We start from the raw sequence: 18,975 nt of genomic DNA, 5'->3' as shown, positions 1-18,975 counted from the left end.
ATTGCCCTGAAAAACCCCCAAAAAGCCCCAAAAAAACCCAGAAAAGCCTCGAAAAAAGACTTAAAAAAACCCCAAAAAGGCCCAAAAAAACCCCAATAAGTCTCAAAAAAACCCCAAAAAAGTCCCCCAAAAGCCTCGGAAAAAGACTTTAAAAACCCCCAAAAAGGCCCCAAAAAAACCCCAAAAAATTCTCCCAAAAGCCTCGGAAAAAGACCTAAAAAAACCCCAAAAAACCTCCCAGAAAAGCCTCGAAAAATGCCCTAAAAGAACCCCAAGAAAGCCCTAGAAAAACCCCTCCAAAACTCCTAAAAAGCCCTAAAAGAACCCCAAAAATTACCCCAAAAACCACAAAATAGCCCAGAAAAAGTCAGGAGAAACCCTTAAAAAAGCTCCCCCCAAAAAAACCCTAAAAAAGACAAAAAACCCCAAAAAAACTCAGAAGAAAACCCCCAAAAAAACCTGAAAAAAGTTAAAAAATCCCCCAAACCTCTGCCCCCCAAAAAAACCCAAAAAGCCCCCCCCAAAAAAACCCCAAAAATCCCAAAAGCCCCAAAAAAACCTCAAAAAACTTTAAAAATCCCAAATAATCCCCAAAAAGCTACAAGAAGCCCCCCAAAACCCCAAATTAATCCCAAAAAAGCCACCCCAAAACCCCTAAAAAACACTTAAAAATTCCCGAATAATCCCAAAAACCCCACAAATCGCCCCTCAAAAAACCCCAAAAGACCCCAAAAAACCTTTACAAATCTCAAGTAATTCTATAGAAACCCCAATAAACCAAAAAATCCCCAAAATACCGAAAAAAAACCCCCAAAAAACCCCAAAAAATTCCAAAACACCACAAAAAGCCCCCACCAAAAAATCCCTAAAAAACCCCACAAAAAGCCCGCCCAAAAAATCCCAAATAATCCCAAAAAAAAAACCCCAAAACCCCAGAAAAAAACCCCAAAAAAACCCCAAAACTCCACAAAAAGTCCCCTAAAAAATCCCAAAAACCCCACAAAAAGCCCCCCAAAAAATCCCAAATAATCCCAAAAAAAAACCCCAAAACCCCGAGAAAAAAAACCAGAAAAAAACCCCAAAACCCCACAAAAAGTCCCCTAAAAATCCCAAAAACACCGCAAAAAGCCCGCCCAAAAAATCCCAAATAATCCCAAAAAAAAACCCCAAAACCCCAGAAAAAAAACCCAAAAAACCCCCAAAACCCCACAAAAAGTCCCCTAAAAAATCCCAAAACCCCCACAAAAAGCCCGCCCAAAAATCCCAAATAATCCCCAAAAAAAAAACCCCAAAACCCCAGAAAAAAACCCCAAAAAAACCCCAAAACTCCACAAAAAGTCCCCTAAAAAATCCCAAAAACCCCACAAAAAGCCCGCCCAAAAAATCCCAAATAATCCCAAAAAAAAACCCCAAAACCCCAGAAAAAACCCAAAACTACCCCAAAACCCCACAAAAAGTCCAATAAAAAATCCCAAAAACACCGCAAAAAGCCCGCCCAAAAAATCCCAAATAATCCCAAAAAAAAACCCCCAAAACCCCAGAAAAAAACCCCAAAACTCCACAAAAAGTCCCCTAAAAAATCCCAAAAACCCCACAAAAAGCCCGCCCAAATAATCCCAAAAAAAAACCCCAAAACCCCAGAAAAAAAACCCAAAAAAACCCCAAAACCCCACAAAAAGTCACCCAAAAATCCCTAATAATCCCCAAAAAAACCCCCAAAAACCCAGAAAAAAACCCCAAAAATCCCCCCAAATTCCCAAAAGCTCCAATAAATCCCAAAAAACCCAAAAAAATTCCCAAAAAACCCCAAAAAATCCCAAAAAAATTCCAAAAAAACCCCAAATCCCCTCCCCTATTTATTCCCCGGGCGGGGCCGCCCCTCCCCCCCCAGCGCTGCTCGGGCCCGGATTAAAGAGCCAAGGGACTGGTTTATACTGGTTTGTACTGGTCTGGACTGGTCTGTGCTGGTTTATACTGGTTTGGACTGGTTTGGACTGGTTTATACTGGTTTGGACTGGTCTAGGCTGGTTTGGACTGGTTTATACTGGTCTGGACTGGTCTGTGCTGGTTTATACTGGTTTGTACTGGTCTGGACTGGTCTGTGCTGGTTTATACTGGTCTGGACTGGTTTATACTGGTCTGGACTGGTCTGTGCTGGTTTATACTGGTCTGGACTGGTTTATACTGGTTTGGACTGGTCTGGACTGGTTTATACTGGTTTGTACTGGTCTGGACTGGTCTGGACTGGTTTATACTGGTTTGGACTGGTTTATACTGGTCTGGACTGGTCTGGACTGGTTTATACTGGTTTGGACTGGTTTATACTGGTCTGGACTGGTCTGTGCTGGTTTATACTGGTTTGGACTGGTTTATACTGGTCTGGACTGGTCTGTGCTGGTTTATACTGGTTTGGACTGGTCTGGACTGGTTTATACTGGTCTGGACTGGTCTGTGCTGGTTTATACTGGTTTGGACTGGTCTGGACTGGTTTATACTGGTCTGGACTGGTCTGCGCTGGTTTATACTGGTTTGTACTGGTCTGGACTGGTCTGTGCTGGTTTATACTGGTTTGGACTGGTTTATACTGGTCTGGATTGGTCTGTGCTGGTTTATACTGGTTTGGACTGGTCTGGACTGGTTTATACTGGTTTGTACTGGTCTGGACTGGTCTGTGCTGGTTTATACTGGTTTGGACTGGTCTGGACTGGTCTGTGCTGGTTTATACTGGTCTGGACTGGTTTATACTGGTTTGGACTGGTCTGGACTGGTTTATACTGGTTTGTACTGGTCTGGACTGGTCTGGACTGGTCTGGACTGGTTTATACTGGTTTGGACTGGTCTGGGCTGGTTTGGACTGGTTTATACTGGTCTGGACTGGTTTGGACTGGTCTGGACTGGTTTATACTGGTCTGGACTGGTCTGGACTGGTTTATACTGGTCTGGACTGGTTTATACTGGTTTGGACTGGTCTGGACTGGTTTATACTGGTTTGGACTGGTCTGGACTGGTTTATACTGGTCTGGACTGGTCTGGACTGGTTTATACTGGTCTGGACTGGTCTGGACTGGTTTGGGTTGGTTTGGACTGGGAGGGGGGGCAAGATTGGTTATACTGGTTTATACTGGTTTATACTGGTCTATACTGGTTTATACTGGGAGGGGGTGTGGGTGCCACTCTTCCTCAGAGTCCCCAGCGCTCCCAGTGCTCCCAGTATGGCCCAGTTCCCATTCCCAGTGCTCCCAGTATGGCCCAGTTCCCATTCCCAGTGCTCCCAGTATGGCCCAGTCCCATTCCCGGTGCTCCCAGTATGGCCCAGTTCCCATTCCCGGTGCTCCCAGTATCCCCAGTTCCCATTCCCAGTATCCCCAGTTCCCATTCCCAGTGCTCCCAGTATCCCCAGTTCCCATTCCCAGTCTCCCCAGTCCCATTCCCAGTGCTCCCAGTATCCCCAGTTCCCATTCCCAGTGCTCCCAGTATCCCCAGTTCCCATTCCCAGTATCCCCAGTTCCCATTCCCAGTGCTCCCAGTATCCCCAGTTCCCATTCCCAGTGCTCCCAGTATCCCCAGTTCCCATTCCCAGTATCCCCAGTTCCCATTCCCAGTGCTCCCAGTATCCCCAGTTCCCATTCCCAGTATCCCCAGTCCCATTCCCAGTGCTCCCAGTATAACCAGTTCCCATTCCCAGTATCCCCAGTTCCCATTCCCAGTGCTCCCAGTATCCCCAGTTCCCATTCCCAGTATCCCCAGTCCCATTCCCAGTGCTCCCAGTATAACCAGTTCCCATTCCCAGTATCCCCAGTCCCATTCCCAGTGCTCCCAGTCTCCCCAGTTCCCATTCCCAGTGCTCCCAGTGCTCCCAGTATCCCCAGTTCCCATTCCCAGTATCCCCAGTTCCCATTCCCAGTGCTCCCAGTATCCCCAGTTCCCATTCCCAGTATCCCCAGTCCCATTCCCAGTGCTCCCAGTATAACCAGTTCCCATTCCCAGTATCCCCAGTCCCATTCCCAGTGCTCCCAGTATCCCTAGTTCCCCATTCCCAGTATCCCCAGTTCCCATTCCCAGTCTCCCCAGTTCCCATTCCCAGTGCTCCCAGTATCCCCAGTTCCCCATTCCCAGTATCCCCAGTTCCCCATTCCCAGTCTCCCCAGTTCCCATTCCCAGTATCCCCAGTTCCCATTCCCAGTGCTCCCAGTATACCCAGTCCCATTCCCAGTCTCCCCAGTTCCCATTCCCAGTCTCCCCAGCCCATTCCCAGTGCTCCCAGTATCCGCAGTCCCATTCCCAGTGCTCCCAGTATAACCAGTTCCCATTCCCAGTATCCCCAGTTCCCATTCCCAGTGCTCCCAGTGCTCCCAGTATCCCCAGTTCCCATTCCCAGTCTCCCCAGTCCCATTCCCAGTGCTCCCAGTATCCCCAGTCCCATTCCCAGTGCTCCCAGTCTCTCCAGTTCCCATTCCCAGTATCCCCAGTCCCATTCCCAGTGCTCCCAGTATCCCCAGTTCCCCATTCCCAGTATCCCCAGTCCCATTCCCAGTGCTCCCAGTCTCCCCAGTCCCATTCCCAGTGCTCCCAGTATCCCCAGTCCCATTCCCAGTGCTCCCAGTATCCCCAGTCCGCCGTCGCCCCCGCGCCGCCAGGTGTCGCACTCCCGGGCCGAGCCGCTCCGGCCGCCGCTCTCGCTGCTCCCCCACCGGAAGTGGCCGCTCCGGCCGCTGCGGCCGCTTCTCTATGGTTCTCCCCTCCCGGCGGCACCGTCACGTGACCGAAACCAGCCCGGCGTCGCGTGACCGGAAGCGCGGTGACGTCACTGTTTGCGGAAGTGGCCGTGCGGAGCCGGTGAGGGCCGGGGGCGCTCGGGGGGGCCCGGGGGCGTTTGGGGACAGCCGGGGACAGCCGGGGACACCCGGGGACACCCGGGGACACCCGGGGACGGCTGGGCACGGCTTTGGGCTCTCGGGGAGTTCGGGGCGCCGGCAGCGGCTCTGGGGGGTCCCGAGGGCCGGGGGGGCTGCGGGACCGGCCGAGCTCCGTGTGTCCCCGTGTGTCCCCTCCGTGTGTCCCCTCCGTGTGTCCCCTCCGTGTGTCCCCTCCGTGTGTCCCCGTGTGTCCCCTCCGTGTGCCACCCCCCTGTCCCCGTGTGCTACTCCCGTGTCACTATCTGTCCCCTCCGTGTGTCACCTCCCTGTCCCTGTCTGTCACCCCCGTGTGTCCCCTCCGTGTGTCCCCTCCGTGTGGCACCTGTGTGGCACTGTGTGCCACCCCCCCTGTCCCCGTGTGCCACCCCCCTGTCCCCGTGTGCCACCCCCTGTCCCCGTGTGCCACTCCCCTGTCCCCGTGTGCCACTCCCCTGTCCCCGTGTGCCACCCCCTGTCCCCGTGTGCCACTCCCCTGTCCCCGTGTGCCACCCCCCGTCCCCGTGTGCCACCCCCTGTCCCCCGGTGTCCCCCGGTGTCCCCTGTCCCCATCTCCAGGTGTCGCCACATCCCCATGTCCCCTGCCCATGTCCCCAATGTCCCCAGTGTCACACCGGTGTCCCCAGTGTGCTATGGCTGTCCCCAGCGTCCCCAGTGTCCCATGGCTGTCTCCAATGTCCCCAGTGTGCCATCGCTGTCCCAGTGTCCCATTGCTGTCCACAGTGTCACACCGGTGTCCCCAGTGTCCCATTGCTGTCCCCAGTGTCCCATCAGTGTCCCATGGCTGTCCCCAGTGTCCCATCAGTGTCCCATGGCTGTCCCCAGTGTCCCATCAGTGTCCCATGGCTGTCCCCAGTGTCCTATCAGTGTCCCCAGTGTCCCATCAGTGTGCCATTGCTGTCCCCAGTGTCCCCAGTGTCCCATGGCTGTCCCCAGTGTCCCATCAGTGTCCCATGGCTGTCCCCAGTGTCCCATCAGTGTCCCCAGTGTCCCATGGCTGTCCCCAGTGTCCCATCAGTGTCCCATGGCTGTCCCTAGTGTCCCATCAGTGTCCCCAGTGTCCCATCAGTGTCCCATGGCTGTCCCCAGTGTCCCATCAGTGTCCCATGGCTGTCCCCAGTGTCCCATCAGTGTCCCATGGCTGTCCCCAGTGTCCCCAGTGTCCCCCTGGAGGAGCTGCTGTGGCAGAACCAGCACGCTCTGTCCCTGTGTCCCTGTGTGTCACTGGGGTGTGTCACTGATGTCATGGATGTCCCTGTGTCCCTGTGTGTGTCACTGGGGTGTGTCACTGATGTCACGGATGTCACTGTGTCACTGTGTGTGTCACTGCTGTCCCCAATGTCCCCAGGTGTCCCATGGAGGTGCTGTTCGGGCGGCGGCGCTCCCCGGAGGAGCTGCTGCGGCAGAACCAGCGCGCGCTGTCGCGCGCCGTGCGCGAGCTGGAGCGCGAGCGGCTGAAGCTGGAGGCGCAGGAGAAGAAAATCATCGTGGACATCAAAAAGATGGCGAAGCAGGGACAGATGGTGACAGGGGACACTGAGGGGACACTGAGGGGACACGGGGACACTGAGGGGGCACGGGGACACTGAGGGGACAGCAGGGCCAGATGGTGACAGGGGACACTGAGGGGACACTGAGGGGACACGGGGACACTGAGGGGGCACGGGGACACTGAGGGGACAGCAGGGCCAGATGGTGACAGGGGACACTGAGGGGACATTGCAGACACTGGGGACACTGAGGGGACAGCTGGGCCAAATGGTGAGAGGGTACACTGGGGACACGGGGACACTGGGGACACTGAGGGGACAGCAGGGTCAGATGGTGACAGGGGACACGGGGTCAATGGGGACACCGGGGACACTGAGGGGACAGCTGGGCCAGATGGTGACAGGGGACACAGGGACATGGGGACACCGAGGGGACATTGGGGATACTGCGGACACTGGGGACGTGGCAGGGACAGAGGGGACATGGTGACAGGGAGGGGACAGTGGGGACACTGGGGCAGATGGTCAGTGGGGACTTGGGGACACAGAGGGGACACTGGGGACACTGAGGGGACAGCAGGGCCAGATGGTGCGAGGGGACATTGGGGACATGGGGACACAGAGGGGACAGAGGGGACATGGCGTGTGGGAGAGGAGGGAGGGGATTGGGGACAAGCGACACAGAGGGGTCTGGGGGACATGGAGGGGACAAGGGGACACTGAGAGGGACATGGAGTGTCCCCTGTCGCTTCCTGCCACACCCTCCCTGTCCCCAGATGTCCCTGCTGTCCCCACGGTGTCCCCTGCCTGTCCCCTGTGTGTCCCTGTGGTGTCCCTTGTGTGTCCCCTCCTTGTCCCCGCTGTCCCCGTGATGTCCCCTCACTGTCCCTGCACGTCTCTGGCGGTGTCCCCTTGTCACTCTGGTGTCCCCCCTGTCTCCTGGCTGTCCCTGCTGTCCCCTGGCTGTCCCTCTCTGTCCCCTGATGTCCCCACTGTCCCGTGTCTGTCCCTGCTGTTCGTTTGTCCTTCTCTGTCCCCGCTGTCCCTGTCAATCCATGTGACATCCTTCTGTCCCCTGGTGTCTCCACTGTCCCCATCCCTGTCCCTGCTGTCCCCAGGATGCTGTCCCTGTCCCCACAGTCCCCGTGTCCTCCCTGTCCCTGACACTGTCCCTGTCCCCTCTGTCTCTGTCCGTGTCCCCTGTCCCCATCCCTGACACTGTCCCCTGTGTCCTTTGTCCCCAGGATGCTGTCCCTGTCCCCACAGTCCCTGTCCCACTGTCCCTGGTGCTGTCCCTGTCCCCACTGTCCCTGTCCCCTCTGTCTCTGTCCGTGTCCCCTGTCCCCATCCCTGGCACTGTCCCCTGTCCCCAGGACACTGTCCCTGTGTCCCTGACACTGTCCCCTGTGTCCTTTGTCCCCAGGATGCTGTCCCCGTGTCCTGACCGTGTCCCCTGTCCCCAGGATGCTGTCCCTGTCCCCCTGTCTCTGTCCCTGTCCCCATGTCCCCTGTCCCCAGGACGCTGTCCCTGACCGTGTCCCCCGTCCCCAGGACGCTGTCTCTGACACTGTCCCTGTCCTGTGTCCCCTGTCCCCATGTCCTTGTCCCTGAGGCTGTCCCTGTCCCCAGGATGCTGTCCCTGTCCCTGTGTCCCTGTCCGTGTCCCCATGTCCCTGTCCCCAGGATGCTGTCCCTGTCCCCATGTCCCCTGTCCCCAGGACGCTGTCCCTGACCGTGTCCCGCGTCCCTAGGATGCTGTCTCTGACACTGTCCCTGTCCTGTGTCCCTTGTTCCCCTGTCCCTGTCCCCATGTCCCTGTCCCTGATGCTGTCCCTGTCCCTGTGTCCCTGTCCCCATGTCCCTGTCCCCAGGATGCTGTCCCTGTCCCTGTGTCCCTGTCCCCATGTCCTTGTCCCTGAGGCTGTCCCTGTCCCCAGGATGCTGTCCCTGTCCCTGTGTCCCTGTCCCTGTGTCCCTGTCCATGTCCCCATGTCCCTGTACCCAGGATGCTGTCCCTGTCCCCATGTCCTTGTCCCTGAGGCTGTCCCTGTCCCCATGTCCCTGTCTCCCTGTCCCTGTCCCAGGACACTGTCCCTGTCCCCATGTCCCTGTCCCCGTGTCCCTGTCCCTGAGGCTGTCCCTGTCTCCAGGATGCTGTCCCTGTCCCTGTGTCCCTGTCCCCATATCCCTGTCCCTGTTACCTTGTCCCTGAGGCTGTCCCTGTCCCCAGGACGCTGTCCCTGTTCCTGTGTCCCTGTCCCCATGTCCCTGTCCCCGTGTCCCTGTCCCTGAGGCTGTCCCTGTCTCCAGGATGCTGTCCCTGTTCCTGTGTCCCTGTCCCCATGTCCCTGTCCCCGTGTCCCTGTCCCTGAGGCTGTCCCTGTCCCCAGGACGCTGTCCCTGTTCCTGTGTCCCTGTCCCCATGTCCCTGTCCCCGTGTCCCTGTCCCTGACGCTGTCCCTGTCCCCAGGACGCTGTCCCTGTTCCCGTGTCCCTGTCCCCATGTCCCTGTCCCCGTGTCCCTGTCCCTGACGCTGTCCCTGTCTCCAGGATGCTGTCCCTGTTCCTGTGTCCCTGTCCCCATGTCCCTGTCCCCGTGTCCCTGTCCCTGAGGCTGTCCCTGTCCCCAGGACGCTGTCCCTGTTCCTGTGTCCCTGTCCCCATGTCCCTGTCCCCGTGTCCCTGTCCCTGACGCTGTCCCTGTCCCCAGGACGCTGTCCCTGTTCCCGTGTCCCTGTCCCCATGTCCCTGTCCCCGTGTCCCTGTCCCTGACGCTGTCCCTGTCTCCAGGATGCTGTCCCTGTTCCTGTGTCCCTGTCCCCATGTCCCTGTCCCCGTGTCCCTGTCCCTGAGGCTGTCCCTGTCCCCAGGATGCTGTCCCTGTTCCTGTGTCCCTGTCCCCATGTCCCTGTCCCCGTGTCCCTGTCCCTGACGCTGTCCCTGTCCCCAGGACGCCGTGCGGGTGCTGGCCAAGGACCTGGTGCGCACGCGGCGCTACGAGCGCAAGTTCATCGCCATGAGAGCCAACGTGCAGGGGGTGGCACTGCGCGTGCAGACCCTGAAATCCCACAGCGCCATGGCCAGCGCCATGCGGGGGGTGACACGGGCCATGGCCACCATGAACCGCCAGGTGAGTCACCTGTGTCACCTGAGTCACCTGTGTCACTGTGTGTCACTGTGTCACTGTCACCCGGGGTGGCACTGCGCGTGCAGACCCTGAAATCCCACAGCGCCATGGCCAGCGCCATGCGGGGGGTGACACGGGCCATGGCCACCATGAACCGCCAGGTGAGTCACCTGTGTCACCGTGTGTCACTGTGTGTCACTGTGTCACTGTGTCACTGTCACCCGGGGTGGCACTGCGCGTGCAGACCCTGAAATCCCACAGTGCCATGGCCAGCGCCATGCGGGGGGTGACACGGGCCATGGCCACCATGAACCGCCAGGTGAGTCACCTGTGTCACCTGAGTCACCTGTGTCACTGTGTGTCACTGTGTCACTGTCACCCGGGGTGGCACTGCGCGTGCAGACCCTGAAATCCCACAGCGCCATGGCCAGCGCCATGCGGGGGGTGACACGGGCCATGGCCACCATGAACTGCCAGGTGAGTCACCTGTGTCACCTGTGTCACTGTGTGTCACCTGTGTCACTGTGTCACTGTCACCCGGGGTGGCACTGTGCGTGCAGACCCTGAAATCCCACAGTGCCATGGCCAGCGCCATGCGGGGGGTGACACGGGCCATGGCCACCATGAACCGCCAGGTGAGTCACCTGTGTCACCTGTGTCACCGTGTGTCACCTGTGTCACCGTGTGTCACCGTGTGTCACTGTGGCACCTGTGTGTCACCTGACGTGTCACCTGTGTCACCTGACGTGTCACCTGTGTCACCTGGAGTCACCAGGGCCATGGCCACCATGAACCGGCAGGTGAGGTCGCCTGTGTCACCCGTGTGTCCCCTGTGTCACCTGGGGTATCACCTGTGTCATCTGGGGTGTCACCTGGGTCACGGTGGCACCATGGACACAGGTGGGGTCACCTGGGTCACCTGGAGGGTCACTGTCACCTGGGGTGTCCCCTGTGTCACCCGTGTATCATCTGGGATATCACCTGTGTCACTGTGTCACCTGGGATATCCCCTGTGTCACCTGGGGTGTCCCCTGTGTCACCTGGGGTGTCCCCTGTGTCACCTGGGGTGTCACCTGTGTCACCTGGGGTGTCCCCTGTGTCACCCGTGTATCATCTGGGATATCACCTGTGTCACTGTGTCACCTGGGATATCCCCTGTGTCACCTGGGGTGTCACCTGTGTCACCTGGGGTGTCACCTGTGTCCCCTGTGTCACCTGGGTTGTCCCCTGTGTCACCTGGGTTATCCCCTGTGTCACCTGGGCTATCCCCTGTGTCACCTGGGGTGTCCCCTGTGTCACCTGGGGTGTCCCCTGTGTCACCTGGGATATCCCCTGTGTCACCTGGGGTGTCACCTGTGTCACCTGGGGTGCCCCCTGTGTCACCTGGGCTATCCCCTGTGTCACCTGGGGTGTCCCCTGTGTCACCTGGGGTGTCTCCTGTGTCCCCTGGGATATCCTCTGTGTCACCTGGGGTGTCACCTGTGTCACCTGGGATATCCCCTGTGTCACCTGAGGTGTCACCTGGGTCACGGTGGCACCACGGACACAGGTGGGAGCGCCGGGGTCACCTGGGTGTCCCCACTGCCACGCTGGTGTCCCTGCGGTCACCGTGTTGTCCCCTGCGTGTCCCCTCAGTATCTCCATCGTCCCCATTGTCCCCTCGTTGTCCCCGCTGTCGCCGTGTGTCCCCAATGTCCCTTGTGTCCCCATTGTCCCCAGTGTCCTCAATGTCCTCGATGTCCCAGTATCCCCACTGTCCCCAGTGTCTCTGATGTCACTGATGTCCCCAGTCCCCCCAGTGTCCCTTGGTCCCCTGTGTCCCCATTGTCCCCGCTGTCCCCAATGTCCCCAGTATCCCCAGTGTCCCCAATGTCCCCTCAGTGTCCCCAATGTCACCAATGTCCCCAGTATCCCCAGTGTCCCCAATGTCCCCAATGTCCTCAGTGTCCCCAATGTCCCCAATGTCACCAATGTCCCCAGTATCCCCAGTGTCCCCAATGTCCCCAATGTCCTCAGTGTCCCCAATGTCCCCACTGTCCCCACTGTCCCCAATGTCCCCTCAGTGTCCCCAGTGTCCCCCAGTGTCCTCAATGTCCCCAGTGTCCTCAATGTCCCCAGTGTCCCCAATGTCCCCCAGTGTTGCCAGTGTCCCCATTGTCCCCTCAGTGTCCCCAGTGTCCCCCAGTGTTCCCAGTGTCCCCAATGTCCCCAGTGTGCCCAGTGTCCCCAGTGTCCCCATTGTCCCCAATGTCCCCCAGTGTTCCCAGTGTCCCCAGTGTCCCCTCAGTGTCCCCATTGTCCCCTCAGTGTCCCCAGTGTCCCCAGTGTCCCCGATGTCCCCACTGTCCCCTGATGTCCCCACTGTCCCCAGCTGAAGCTGCCGCAGATCCAGCGCATCCTGCTGGAGTTCCAGAAGCAGTCGGAGCTCATGGACATGAAGGAGGAGCTGATGAGCGACGCCATCGACGACGCCCTCGGGGACGAGGACGACGAGGATGAGAGGTGGGGACACCTGGGGACACCTGGGAGGACACCTTGGGGACACCAAGGGACACCTGGGGACAGCTGGGGCGACAGCTGGGGGCACCTGGGGACAGCTGGGGGCACCTGGGGGACACTTAGGGACATCAGGGGACACTTAGGAACACCCAGGGGACACTCCTGGGGACACGTGGGGACACGGGGCATGGGGCACAGAGGGGACACAGGGACGGAGCAGGTCCAGTGTGTCCCAGTCCGTCCCAGTTTGTCCCAGTCCATCCCAGTCTGTCCCAGTCCATCCCAGTCTGTCCCAGTCCGTCCCAGTCTCAGTGTCCCTGTCCCCGCAGTGACGCCGTGGTGTCCCAGTCCATCCCAGTCCGTCCCAGTCCATCCCAGTCCGTCCCAGTCCATCCCAGTCCATCCCAGTCCATCCCAGTCCCTCCCAGTCCATCCCAGTCCGTCCCAGTCCGTCCCAGTCTCAGTGTCCCTGTCCCCGCAGTGACGCCGTGGTGTCCCAGTTTGTCCCAGTCCATCCCAGTCCCTCCCAGTCCATCCCAGTCTGTCCCAGTCCGTCCCAGTCTCAGTGTCCCTGTCCCCGCAGTGACGCCGTGGTGTCGCAGGTCCTGGACGAGCTGGGGCTGAACCTGACGGAGGAGCTGGCCAGTGAGCGGGGCTGGGGGACTGGGATTGCGGCATTTTGGGAGGATTTTCGGGGATTTGGGGCAGTTTTGGGGGATTTTGGGGGGATTTAGGGAGGATTTGGGAGGATTTTGGGGGGTTTTGAGGGATTTTGGGAGGAATTGGAGGGATTTTGGGAGGATTTTCGGGGATTTGGGGCAGTTTTGGGGGATTTTGGGGGGATTTAAGGAGGATTTGGGAGGATTTTGGGGGGTTTTGGGGGATTTTGGGAGGAATTGGAGGGATTTTGGGAGGATTTTCGGGGATTTTGGGCAGTTTTGGGGGGGTTTAGGGAGGATTTTTGGGGGGGTTTTGGGGGATTTTGGGAGGAATTGGAGGGATTTTGGGACGATTTTCAGGGATTTTGGGCAATTTTGGGGGGTTTAGGGAGGATTTGGGCGGATTTTCGGAGGATAGTGGGGGATTTTAGACAGTTTTGGGGAGGTTTGGGGGATTTTGGGAGGATTTTTGGGGGATTTTGGGAGGGTTTTGGGGGGATTTTGAGGGATTTTGGGGGGAGTGGGGGGGTTTTGGGAGGATTTTTGGGGGATTTTGGGGGAATTTGGGGGATTTTGGGATAATATTGGAGGATTTGGGGAGGATGTTTGGGGGGATTTTGGGGCATATTTGGGGATTTTGGGGGATTTGGGGAGAATTTTGGAGGATTTTGGGAGGATGTTGCGGGGATTTGGGGGATTTTGGGGGAATTTTGAGAGATTTGGGGGATTTTGAGGCATATTTGGGGATTTTGGGGAGATTTTTGGGAGGACTTTTGGGGGATTTGGGGGCATTTTTGGGGAGTTTGGGAGGATTTTGGGGAGTTTGGATGGTTTTTGGGGGATTTTGGGGGGATTTTGTGTGGAAGTTCCAGGGCAATTTGGGGGGATTTGGGGAATTTGGGAGGATTTTGGAGGATTTTGGAGGATTTTGAGGGATTTGGGGGGGGATTTGGGGGAATCTGGGGAGTCTGGCAGGAATTTGGGGTACATTGGGGGTTTTGGGGGGATTTTGGGGAGTCTGGGAGGGCTTTGGAGGGATTTTGGGAGGATTTTGGGATATTTGAAAATTGTTGAGGAGCCTGGAAGGGGTTTGGGAGGGTTTTGGGGGAATTTTGGGGGATTTGGGAGGACTTTGGAATTTTGGGGGATTTTGGGGAGATTTCAGGGGATTTGGGGGGAGTCTGGGGGATTTAGGGTGGAATTTGAGGGAATTTTAGGAGGAATTTTGGGGAATTTGTGGGATTTAGTGATATTTGCGGGTATTTTGGGAGGATTTGGGGGATTTTGGGGGGATTTTGAGGGAATTTTTTGGGATTTCAAGGACATTTTGTGGGGATTTAAGGGCTCGGGGTGGGCGTTTGGGGGATCTCGGGAGGGGTTTGGGGGAATCTGGGGACATTTGGGACATCCTGGGTGGAATCTGGGAAATCCTGGATGGAATCTGGGGGAATGTGGGGACGTTTGGGATATCTGGGGACATTTGGGATCCTGGACAGGATTTGGGGCCATTTTTGGGACATTTTTGGGATTTGGGAAGCGTTGATTTTGGGGCATTGGCGGGTGGATTTTGGGATAATCTCAAGGGCATTTCTGGAGATTTTGGGATAATCTGCGTGGGATTTGGGGTTATTGGGATTTTGGGATAACCTGTGTGGGATTTTGGGGTCAATGGGATTTTGGGATAATCTGGGTGGGATTTTGGCATAGTGGGATTTTTGGGGTACTCTTTGTGGGATTTTGGGATAACCTGGATGGGATTTTGGGGTTAATGGGATTTTGGGATAATCTGGGTGGGATTTTGGGGTAGTGGGATTTTTGGGGTACTCTTTGTGGGATTTTGGGATAATCTGGGTGGGATTTTGGGGTACTCAGGGATTTTGGGGTGCTCTTTGTGGGATTTTGATTAATCTGTGTGGGATGGTTTGGGTTTTGGGATAACCCGTGTGGGATGGTTTGGGTTTTTGGGATAACCTCTGTGGGATGATTTGGGGTTTTGGGATAACCCGTGTGGGATGATTTGGGGTTTTGGGATAACCCGTGTCTGTGTGGGATGGTTTGGGTTTTGGGATAACCCGTGTGGGATGGTTTGGGGTTTTGGGATAACCCGTGTGGGATGGTTTGGGTTTTGGGATAACCCGTGTCTGTGTGGGATGGTTTGGGGTTTTGGGATAACCCGTGTGGGATGGTTTGGGTTTTTGGGATAACCTCTGTGGGATGATTTGGGGTTTTGGGATAACCCGTGTGGGATGATTTGGGGTTTTGGGATAACCCGTGTCTGTGTGGGATGGTTTGGGTTTTGGGATAACCCGTGTGGGATGGTTTGGGGTTTTGGGATAACCCGTGTGGGATGGTTTGGGTTTTGGGATAACCCGTGTCTGTGTGGGATGGTTTGGGTTTTTGGGATAACCCGTGTGGGATGGTTTGGGGTTTTGGGATAACCCGTGTCTGTGTGGCATGGTTGGGGTTTTGGGATAACCCGTGTCTGTGTGGGATGGTTTGGGTTTTGGGATAACCCGTGTGGGATGGTTTGGGTTTTGGGATAACCCGCGTGGGATGGTTTGGGGTTTTGGGATAACCCGTGTGGGATGGTTTGGGGTTTTGGGATAACCCGTGTGGGATGGTTTGGGGTTTTGGGATAACCCGTGTGGGATGGTTTGGGGTTTTGGGATAACCTCTGTGGGATGGTTTGGGGTTGGGTTGTCCCCTCAGTGTCCCCTGAGCGTCCCCGTGTCTGTGTGGGATGGTTTGGGGTTTTGGGATAACCCGTGTCTGTGTGGGATGGTTTGGGTTTTGGGATAACCCGTGTGGGATGGTTTGGGTTTTTGGGATAACCCGTGTGGGATGGTTTGGGGTTTTGGGATAACCCGTGTGGGATGGTTTGGGTTTTTGGGATAACCCGTGTCTGTGTGGGATGGTTTGGGGTTTTTGGGATAACCCATGTGGGATGGTTTGGGTTTTTGGGATAACCCGTGTCTGTGTGGGATGGTTTGGGGTTTTGGGATAACCTCTGTGGGATGGTTTGGGGTTGGGTTGTCCCCTCAGTGTCCCCTGAGCGTCCCCGGGTCCGTGTGGGATGGTTTGGGGTTTTTGGATAACCCGTGTGGGATGGTTTGGGTTTTTGGGATAACCCGTGTCTGTGTGGGATGGTTTGGGGTTTTTGGGATAACCCATGTGGGATGGTTTGGGTTTTTGGGATAACCCGTGTCTGTGTGGGATGGTTTGGGTTTTTGGGATAACCCGTGTGGGATGGTTTGGGTTTTGGGATAACCCGTGTCTGTGTGGGATGGTTTGGGGTTTTGGGATAACCTCTGTGGGATGGTTTGGGGTTGGGTTGTCCCCTCAGTGTCCCCTGAGCGTCCCCGGGTCCGTGTGGGATGGTTTGGGGTTTTGGGATAACCCGTGTGGGATGGTTTGGGTTTTTGGGATAACCCGTGTCTGTGTGGGATGGTTTGGAGTTTTGGGATAACCCGTGTCTGTGTGGGATGGTTTGGGTTTTAGGGTAACCCATGTGGGATGGTTTGGGGTTTTGGGATAACCCGTGTGGGATGGTTTGGGGTTTTGGGATAACCCGTGTCTGTGTGGGATGGTTTGGGTTTTGGGATAACCCGTATCTGTGTGGGATGGTTTGGGGTTTTGGGATAACCTATGTGGGATGGTTTGGGTTTTTGGGATAACCCGTGTCTGTGTGGGATGGTTTGGGTTTTTGGGATAACCCGTGTCTATGTGGGATGGTTTGGGGTTTTGGGATAACCCGTGTGGGATGGTTTGGGTTTTGGGATAACCCGTGTGGGATGGTTTGGGTTTTGGGATAACCCGTGTGGGATGGTTTGGGTTTTGGGATAACCCGTGTGGGATGGTTTGGGTTTTTGGGATAACCCGTGTGGGATGGTTTGGGTTTTGGGATAACCCGTGTCTGTGTGGGATGGTTTGGGTTTTGGGATAACCTGTGTGGGATGGTTTGGGGTTTTGGGATAACCCGTGTCTGTGTGGGATGGTTTGGGGTTTTGGGATAACCCGTGTCTGTGTGGGATGGTTTGGGGTTTTGGGATAACCCGTGTCTGTGTGGGATGGTTTGGGTTTTAGGATAACCTCTGTGGGATGGTTTGGGGTTTTGGGATAACCTGTGTCTGTGTGGGATGGTTTGGGGTTTTGGGATAACCCATGTGGGATGGTTTGGGTTTTGGGATAACCCATGTGGGATGGTTTGGGTTTTTGGGATAACCCGTGTCTGTGTGGGATGGTTTGGGTTTTGGGATAACCCGTGTGGGATGATTTGGGTTTTGGGATAACCCGTTTCTATGCGGGATGGTTTGGGTTTTGGGATAACCCATGTCTGTGTGGGATGGTTTGGGGTTTTGGGATAACCCGTGTGGGATGGTTTGGGGTTTTGGGATAACCTCTGTGGGATGGTTTGGGGTTGGGTTGTCCCCTCAGTGTCCCCTGAGCGTCCCCGTGTCTGTGTGGGATGGTTTGGGTTTTGGGATAACCCGTGTCTGTGTGGGATGGTTTGGGGTTTTGGGATAACCCGTGTGGGATGGTTTGGGGTTGGGTTGTCCCCTCAGTGTCCCCTGAGCGTCCCCGTGTCTGTGTGGGATGGTTTGGGTTTTTGGGATAACCCATGTGGGATGGTTTGGGGTTTTGGGATAACCCGTGTGGGATGGTTTGGGTTTTTGGGATAACCCGTGTCTGTGTGGGATGGTTTGGGTTTTGGGATAACCCATGTGGGATGGTTTGGGGTTTTGGGATAACCCGTGTGGGATGGTTTGGGGTTTTGGGATAACCTCTGTGGGATGGTTTGGGGTTGGGTTGTCCCCTCAGTGTCCCCTGAGCGTCCCCGTGTCCGTGTCCATCCCCAGCTCTGCCGGCCCCGGGCGGGTCTCTGGCGGCGGGCGAGGGGCGCGGTGGCGCCGAGGCCGCCGCGGCCGCTTTGGCCGACGCCGACGCCGACCTGGAGGAGCGGCTGAAGAACCTGCGCCGGGACTGAGCCCCGCGGTCCCCACGCGCCCTTTGGGATTCTTTGGGCTTTCTTTGGGGTTTTCGCATTTTTTGGGATTTTTTTCTGGTTTTTTCTGTTTTTTTTTTAATTTTTTTCTGATTTTTTCCTGTTTTTTTCTGATTTTTTCCGATTTTTTTTGGCATTTTTCACCATCACAGAGCGGGGATTTTGCCCCTTTATTCCGATTTTTGGGTGGATGTTCCGGTCTCTGCCCCACTCCTGGGAACCCCCGAAGTCTGACCCCCTTTATTTGGGATCTCCCCCAATTTTTGGGATTTTTTTGGGATTTATTTCTGATTTTTATGGGATTTTTCACTATCACAGAGGGGGGGTTTTGCCCCTTTATTCCGATTTTTGGGTGGATGTTCCGGTCTCTGCCCAGCTCCTGGAAACCCCCAAAGTCTGACCCCCTTTATTTGGGATCTCCCCCAATTTTTGGGATGTTTTTGGCATTTATTTCTGATTTTTTTGGGATTTTTCACCATCACAGAGCGGGGATTTTGCCCCTTTATTCCGATTTTTGGGTGGATGTTCCGGTCTCTGCCCAGCTCCTGGAAACCCCCAAAGTCTGACCCCCTTTATTTGGGATCTCCCCCAATTTTTGGGATTTTTTTGGCATTTATTTCTGATTTTTTTGGGATTTTTCACCATCACAGAGTGGGGGTTTTGCCCCTTTATTCCGATTTTTGGGGGGATGTTCCGGTCTCTGCCCCACTCCTGGGAACCCCCGAAGTCTGACCCCCTTTATTTGGGATCTCCCCCAATTTTTGGGATTTTTTTGGGATTTATTTCTGATTTTTTTGGGATTTTTCACCATCACAGAGGGGGGATTTTGCCTCTTTATTCCAATTTTTGGGGGAGATTTTCTGGTCCTGCCTCACTCTTGGGACCCTCCAAAATCTGAGCCCCTTTATTTGGGATTTCTGCAGGTTTTGGGATTTTTCTGGATTTTTTTCTGATTTTTTTTTTTATTTTTGGGATTTTTTGGGGGGGTTTTTTCTGATTTTTTGGGGATTTTTTGGGATTTTTCACCATCCCAGAGAGGGGATTTTCCCCCTTTATTCCGATTTTTTGGAGTGGTTTTGGGATTGTGACCCCCCAAGTGGGATTTCCCCGTTTTGAGTTTTTTTGGGGTTTTCCCCCCTTTTATTTGGGATTTCTCCCCTTTTACTTGGGATTTTCACTCTTTATTTGGGATTTTCCTCCTTATTTCAGATTTTTTGGGATTTTTGGCCACCCCAGGGGGATTTTCCCCTTTTATTTGGGATTTTCCTGCTTTATTTAGGATTCC

General features: G+C 55.7%; 1 protein-coding gene across 1 annotated transcript; it reads left to right on the top strand.

The window, feature by feature from the left end:
• Positions 1–4,763: 4,763 nt before the first annotated feature.
• Positions 4,764–18,884, top strand: LOC137466949 (charged multivesicular body protein 2a-like). The gene is made up of 6 exons (XM_068178548.1): positions 4,764–4,836; positions 6,262–6,436; positions 9,354–9,533; positions 11,902–12,032; positions 12,613–12,674; positions 17,545–18,884. Exons 2-6 carry the CDS (start codon positions 6,269–6,271, stop codon positions 17,670–17,672), a joined length of 669 nt encoding a protein of 222 aa, XP_068034649.1. The 5' UTR covers positions 4,764–4,836; positions 6,262–6,268; the 3' UTR covers positions 17,673–18,884.
• Positions 18,885–18,975: the final 91 nt, after the last annotated feature.

This window comes from Anomalospiza imberbis, unplaced genomic scaffold, assembly GCF_031753505.1.
Source record: "Anomalospiza imberbis isolate Cuckoo-Finch-1a 21T00152 unplaced genomic scaffold, ASM3175350v1 scaffold_48, whole genome shotgun sequence".
Classification (NCBI taxonomy): domain Eukaryota; kingdom Metazoa; phylum Chordata; class Aves; order Passeriformes; family Viduidae; genus Anomalospiza; species Anomalospiza imberbis.
The sequence above is the reverse complement of the archived record's forward strand: the minus strand, read 5'-3'. Positions and strand labels throughout refer to the sequence as shown.